Source organism: Mya arenaria, chromosome 11 (assembly GCF_026914265.1).
Source record: "Mya arenaria isolate MELC-2E11 chromosome 11, ASM2691426v1".
Lineage (NCBI taxonomy): Eukaryota > Metazoa > Mollusca > Bivalvia > Myida > Myidae > Mya > Mya arenaria.
The window spans coordinates 9,062,497-9,070,606 of record NC_069132.1 but is presented as its reverse complement, the minus strand read 5'-3'; the positions used below and the strand labels follow the sequence as shown (position 1 = coordinate 9,070,606).

Below are 8,110 nucleotides of genomic sequence, written 5' to 3'. Positions count from 1 at the left end.
AGTTGTTGTTTATGCCGACTGGTCATCGTTCGGAGGTAGAATCAATTGCCGACTGTTGCCCGATTATACCCAGTCACAGATATATATTTGTGTTCAATGTTTTACAGAAATAAGAGCGGCCGTTCCCGTCTTAAGGTATAACGATTTTGGTCGGCGACAGTTTTCGGTTCCGCAGAGGTTAAAACCTCAAGCCGACTTGAGTACTGTGACAACTAATCGCCGAACAAACACCGATATTTTACAAAATGCCAACACCCTTTTTACGACCCCTGTCGACCTGTGTTCTTATTTCGGAAGTCGGCGTTTGGTCTTGGCTATTGTGTGAACGGGACTTTAAATATTCTGCCGTTCTATTCTTTCATACTCCCTTCCGAAAATCTTGAGATATATTTACAGGGTCCCCGGAGAGAGCCGATGTACAGTACTAATGTTAGATGGTAAGTCAACAACATACAGTACTACTATAGTGTAACGATCCGTTCGTCTTATCAATTAGTAGATGCAATAAAAACACAGATGCTAAAGTTTACTTATTGTATATTTATGTAATAAGTCAACTTTAGTATTTAGTTCAACTGTGTTTTATTGCCTTTTTCGTTTTCAGTTTAGAGATAGCGTTAAGTCATGGCTTTGTCACATTAGATATGGAATCCATAATTATGTTGATATGGAAGTGTTTTTTGTACACCTAAAGAATTAAAATAATCGAACAGGTGTGTTTTGTTACGTACGTTTTGCCTTGCCTAAAATGAAGTATTATTATGAACTCAGAGCCTGACGAGTGCAAGGTGGCAAACCCGTGCGACCACGGTGGAATTTGCGAGAACTACTTCAAGCATACAGTGTGTACGTACCCAGACGGACCAGTGTACTACCAGAACCATTGGCTGGACAGAAAGGCAACGGGTACGCGGAAACCTTCGTTTGCTTAGACTTTAAATATCTGTGTTTAAAGTAAATGTATTAAATTGATAGTGTACTCTTTAGAAAGATAATTTGTTACACAATTGCATATACATGCATGTAGTGATGAGATGTGTTCACTTGTGTTCAATGAATTGAAGGCTATATTATAATTGTTTCAATTCAACATAAGATGTACAATGCCGCCATTTTATATAATCTGCAATAAAAGCAATATGTTCTCTTGGTTTTAACAAAAGTATGCGTTTGTAATATTCTACTGTAATTCAGGATTCTTTTCCAGCTAGGATAGTGGAACCGGAGCAGGACAGAACGGCCGTCTGTGTGGGAGTACCGGTAGGCCTGTCGTTGTTGCTTCTCCTCATCATCGTCGCTGTAACGTTCTACCTAAAACGTTACTTCACGGACCGCTTCACGAGGAGAACCGCCGTTGAGCCTGAGAAGAACGTCGAGAAGAACGATGAACACAAAGGCCTGAGGCAACCATGACTCGTAACGGAACATTCTGCAATCGGCACATATAGTAAACTTACCGTAAACACAACACAAGACACTGCAACACAGTGCATTCGCCTTTACATTGTTACAGATACTTTTACTTTTTTTTAAATAAATGAGTACAAAACGTTATTTTTGATTATGATTGTAGTTTCGCAGTGCTTTTCCTTTCATGAAATCGTTTCTTTCATAATATGTTACGTTACATTTGTAACCAAGACACAAATATATTGGTTCTTTTAACTAATAATGAATTTGTTTCTTGTCCTTTTTTGTCTATTTACTTTGACGTATTGCTATTATAGTGACATGAAATTTGCATATTTCGTTTAGATTGTACCTAAAAATATTTTATACAAAATGTTCTATAGTAAAATACATACTTGACTGATTAATTTCAATCCACTGTATGATAGAAGAAAACTTAGTTTTTAAGAAATTGAATGACAAAATCATAGTCAAATTTCTAAAGTGAGACGTGTTTTCCAAAATGTAATGTATTATCCTGGTAAATTAACCCGACCGCCTCATTACACTTGATATATGGTGGTTACATAGGGAACTTATATGAGTTTGCATTTTATACAAAAATATGAAACGAGTTTGAGAATAGTTAAAAAACGAGCCTTCACGAATTTTATAACTTTTTCGCAATTTAGAGAGTTCGATAAAAAAAAATACATTGAATTCAGTGAAGGTAAGATACGTTCATCATATGACTCATTCGTCGCCCAATATGAAGATTTCATTCCTAAAATTAGTTTAAACAATGCATATGCATGTACATATAAAATTATGTTAAGCAGACATACATTTAATTGTCTTTATTTCGTTTCCTTCTGTAACCAGTTCTTGTCCTGTCAATTAAAGATGACATTCTAGTCATTATGAGCATCTGTCACTGACCAATTTCTACATACATGGACCGCCATACCAGATTACGAACTGGCTTCTAAAATAATCCGAGCCTATTTCGGTCTTCTTTCAAACCATAAAGGTTATCAATAGATAACAGATTGGAATAAGATGGGGTTGACTAGCTCGTTAGGACCTCATGTTTATGCTGCCTCCGATTAGGCTGATATATAATTATTTTCACAATGCTTGGTAAATGTTGGAATACGTATGAGATTCGGTACCAATCAACTAGTTCAGACCTTTGATGGACTTCTCTCCCGCAGACCGATCAAATGCGGTGAAGCCATTCGGAACGTCTTGGCCATTTTCCATAGGAAACAACCTAGTATCTATATGGACGGTGTGCAATGTCAGAAAACTTTACATTTAACTACGATGCAAGTTGATCGTGTAGAAATTTTAATTAAACAGTAAAACTTAATGACTTCACTCTTGGGAATCTTAATTAGTTATGCAATAGTATTCACTGGCAATCAAATTTAACTTAGTCACACAAAACACGTTAAAAGACTACAATTAATTAATAGTATTATCTGAAATCCGAAATTTACACAAAAAAATGTCCCCACTGGTGTACTGGCATACATCCGAGGTTGTTTTCGATGGAAAATGGCCGAGGTGTTCCAAAACAAATATGTTCAATAAGTGAAAATATCAAGCAATAATGATAACCACAAAGGTGTGTCTCGTTACATTTTGGTCCAATGAATACCGTATAAAAAGGAAATTCAAAGCCGGATGCATGTAAGGCATCCAACCTTTGGCGGAGTTGCGAGAACTACCCCGTGTACAAGGTGTGAACTACCAAGACCGATGGCTGCACAGGAACGTCACGGAAGCACTTTCTTGTTCTTTGTTTTCGCTCTACTCTTACGTTTTTTATGTGTTGTTTGAAATTATTAGTAAATCAACTCAATTTAATATATTTGAATCAGTGCATGTAGGCATCCGGCCCAAAAACCTTATGTACACTGTCGCTTTAAGGGGCTTATTACTTTTTGCAATACATTCAATTTAAATGTCAACGCTCGCTTCTATATCTAGAAAGGGTAGAAGAGTTGGCGAAGGAAAAACGGTAATCTATGGGAATAACGTAACTTCTCCTCATCGTCACCGCCAACTTCTACCTGAAGCGTTTCTTTACGGACTGACGTCGAACTGGAGCATCCTGTGGCGATCGGCGCCGCTGTATAGACGGCAAACGGCCTGACTCAACCGTGAAACCACTGTATCACATGACGGCACTTTCTGTACTTATCACGGCACCTGCAGTTCTAATGACGGCAACTTCTGTAATCATGCATGAAACACAGTTTAGCCAACGGAACATATCGCATTCGAGTGCCATTACCATTGGAGCCCGTCCATCAAATTAAATTTCTAATCCAGTCAAGGGCACAAGGCGTCCGTCTTGGTTATTATTCGATTAACGTAGTTTTCTCCCTTATAAAGAAATACACTAAATGTGTTTGTTCGCATGGACATTATTATTAACTTAAATGCAGATAAATGTTGTTTCCTTGTCCATCGTGCGATCATATATACCATTTTACCTTCATTCTTTATTAATTGACATTATAACATTTTAAATTCATTTTGTTTTTTATATTTTTCTTAAAATTGGATCTAAACTTCCTTCCAAGAATGCGCGGTATTGCTTAAATCATTCAGGCACGTTATACGTAGTTTATATTTACTACAGTATGATATCATAGAAGAAAACTTATTTCTAAAGTAAATGGATGACTTAATCGTATTCAGATTGAAATATGAAACGTGTTTAGGAATACTTAATGAATGCCCTTTGTCGATACACGACCACCTCTTTATAATACATTTGATACTCATCTCAACCTCACATTCACAAGATTTATAAACATAAATGGTAACTTGCAATTCCGTGAAGGTAAAATAAAACCTATTCAGAATACAGTTGGGAAGCTAATTTAAAATGAGTGCCACGGCATGAAAACTGTACGATATTTTGTTTGACATCATTCCAATTTGAAGTCTGTATATTATAGCCAAATGTGCAAAATCCACGTATTGGTTTGTTCTGTAGTCTATACTTTCGTGAACGAAACGACTGCAATCAATTTTAATATTACCCGAACCTAACGAATATTACACACAGAAGTATTTGCAAATGCCTTTATTTCTCGTTATATCATTGTCGTTGTGTTCAAACTGGTTGGTCATCCGGCAATATAAGATGATATGTTGGCTGTTATGAGCTTATGCAACTGGATAAGACTTCTATGCCGTGGGACCGACATACAAGACACTGATCATACTTCTGCAATTATCTGGGCCTAGGTCGGTCTGTGATCGAATCATGAAGGTTATCAATTACCATTGTACTAATTGTTGTACACCTCTTTCTTTATTAAAGAATCCCTTTGGCTTAAAGCATGGTAACTATTATCATAAATATCATAATCGTATCCAAAAACAAAATATCTTTAACCTTTCATCAACTTGAATTGACTTAAATGTATGCTCATTTTAAAATATGAGATTATTCGTCGATATAATACGCTAATCATAATATTCGAGCGAACATGTGGAGCACAGCGCCTAGATGTTTAAAATGTTTGTTGGAGCGGCACGGCTCCGTGTGACCTAAGCGTCTAGAGGGCTACCTAGCCATCCATGGTACCAACGACCCGTGTTCGCAAATACAAGCTGACATTTTTTATATGCAATTTTGATTCTTATAATATAGAAAACCGGTAAGGTTGTTCGTAGAACTATTGACCAATCCAATTGAAACATGAAGATCGTTGAAAAAGCCAGGGAACATTGGTTTCATTTAAACAACCATCAACAAGTGTTTTCATGTACACAGCCGTTAAACAGTAGCATTATGTACACAGCCATCGATAAATGGTATTATGTACACAGCAGTCGAACAGTGGCCTCATGTTCACAGCAGTCGAACAGTGGCCTCATGTACACAGCCGTCGAAATGTCATTTATGTACACAGCAGTCGAACAGTGGCCTTATGTACACAGCCGTCGAAATGTTGCCTCATGTACACAGCAGTCGAACAGTGGCATCATGTTCACAGCCGTCGAACAGTGGCCTCATGTATACATCAGTCGAACAGTGGCCTTATGTACACAGCAGTCGAACAGTGGCATCATGTTCACAGCCGTCGAACAGTGGCCTCATGTTCACAGTCGTCGAACAGTGGCCTTATGTACACATCAGTCGAACAGTGGCCTTATGTACACATCAGTCGAACAGTGGGCTTATGTAAACAGCCGTCGAACAGTGGCCTCATGTATTCAGCCATCGAACAGTGGCCTTATGTACACATCAGTCGAACAGTGGCCTCCTGTACACATCAGTCGAACATAGGCCTTATGTGCACATCAGTCGGACAGTGGCCTTATGTACACAGTCATCGAACAGTGGCCTTATGTACACATCAGTCGAGCAGTGGCCTTATGTACACATCCGTCGGACAGTGGCCTTGTGTGAACATCCTTCGTGCAGTGGCCTTATGTACACAGCCGTCGAAAAGTGTCCTTATGTACACAGCCGTCGAAAAGTGGCCTTATGTATACATCCGTCGAACAGTGGCGTTATGTATACAGCCGTCGAACAGTGGCCTTATGTATACAGACGTCGAACAGTGGCCTTATGTATACAGCCGTCGAACAGTGGCCTCATGTACACAGCCAGCATACAGTAGCATCATGTACACATCCATTAAACTGTGGCCTCATAAACAGAGCCATCGAACAGAGGTCTCATGTACACAGCCATCATACAGTGGCCTAATGTACACATCCATCATACAGTAGCATCATGTACACATCCATTAAACTGTGGCCTCATAAACACAGCCATCGAACAGAGGTCGCATGTACACAGCCATCATACTGTGGCATCATGTACACAGTCATCATACAGTAGCATCATGTTCACATCCATTAAACTGTGGCCTCATAAACACAGCCATCGAACAGTGGCCTCATGTATTCAGCCATCGAACAGTGGCCTTATGTACACAGCCGTCAAGCAGTTGCCTTATATACACATCCATCGATCAGTGGCCTCATGTATTCAGCCATCGAAGAGTGGCTTTATGTACACATCCGTCAAGCAGTTGCCTTATATACACATCCATCGATCAGTGGCCTCATGTATTCAGCCATCGAAGAGTGGCTTTATGTACACATCCGTCAAGCAGTTGCCTTATGTACACAGCCGTCGAACAGTTGCCTTATGTACACATCAGTCGAACAGTGGCCTTTTATACACAGCCGTCGAACAGTGACCTTATGTACACAGCCGTCGAACTTTGACCTTATGTACACAGCCAGCCGTCAAGCAGTTGCCTTATATACACATCCGTCGATCAGTGGCCTCATATATTCAGCCATCGAACAGTGGCTTTATGTACACATCCGTCAAGCAGTTGCCTTATGTACACATCCGTCGAGCAGTGGCCTCATGTATTCAGCCATCGAACAGTGGCTTTATGTACACAGCAGTCGAGCAGTGGCCTTATGTACACAGCCGTCGAACTTTGACCTTATGTACACAGCCGTCAAGCAGTTGCCTTATATACACATCCGTCGATCAGTGGCCTCATATATTCAGCCATCGAACAGTGGCTTTATGTACACATCCGTCAAGCAGTTGCCTTATGTACACATCCGTCGAACAGTGGCCTCATGTATTCAGCCATCGAACAGTGGCTTTATGTACACATCCGTCAAGCTGTTGCCTTATATACACATCCGTCGAACAGTGGCCTTATGTATTCAGCCATCGAACAGTGGCTTTATGTACACATCCGTCAAGCAGTTGCCTTATATACACATCCGTCGAACAGTGGCCTCATGTATTCAGCCATCGAACAGTGGCTTTATGTACACATCCGTCAAGCAGTTGCCTTATGTACACATCCGTCGAATTTTGGCCTTATGTATTCAGCCGTCGAACAGTGGCCTTATGTACACAGCCGTAGAACAGTGACCTTATGTACACAGCCGTCGAACTTTGACCTTATGTACACAGCCGTCGAACAGTGGCCTTATGTACACAGCCGTCGAACTTTGGCCTTATGTACACAGCCGTCGAACTGTTGCCTTATGTACACAGCCGTCGAACTTTGGCCTTATGTACACAGCCGTCGAACAGTGGCCTTATGTACACAGCCGTCGAACAGTGACCTTATGTACACAGCCGTCGAACTTTGACCTTATGTACACAGCCGTCAAGCAGTTGCCTTATATACACATCCGTCGATCAGTGGCCTCATATATTCAGCCATCGAACAGTGGCTTTATGTACACATCCGTCAAGCAGTTGCCTTATGTACACATCCGTCGATCAGTGGCCTCATGTATTCAGCCATCGAACAGTGGCTTTATGTACACATCCGTCAAGCTGTTGCCTTATATACACAGCCGTCGAACTGTTGCCTTATATACACAGCCGTCGAACAGTGGCCTTATGTACACAGCCGTCGAACTTTGGCCTTATGTACACAGCCGTCGAACAGTGACCTTATGTACACAGCCGTCGAAAAGTGGCCTTATGTATACAGTCGTCGAACAGTGACCTCATGTACACAGCCGTCGATCATTGGCTTCATGTATACAGCCGTCAAACAGTGGCCTTATGTATACAGCCGTCGAACAGTGGCCTCATGTACACAGCCAGCATACAGTAGCATCATGTACACATCCATTAAACTGTGGCCTCATAAACACAGCCATCGAACAGAGGTCTCATGTACACAGCCATCAT

General features: G+C 40.6%; 1 protein-coding gene across 1 annotated transcript in view; it reads left to right on the top strand.

The window, feature by feature from the left end:
• Positions 1-1,492, top strand: part of LOC128207887 (uncharacterized) — a 28,771-nt gene extending 27,279 nt beyond the window's left edge. The window contains exons 8-10 of the mRNA XM_052911070.1: positions 397-437; positions 772-906; positions 1,208-1,492. Of these exons, the coding sequence (XP_052767030.1) occupies positions 397-437; positions 772-906; positions 1,208-1,413 (382 nt within the window). The 3' untranslated portion in view covers positions 1,414-1,492. The remainder of the gene's footprint in view (positions 1-396; positions 438-771; positions 907-1,207) is intronic.
• Positions 1,493-8,110: the final 6,618 nt, after the last annotated feature.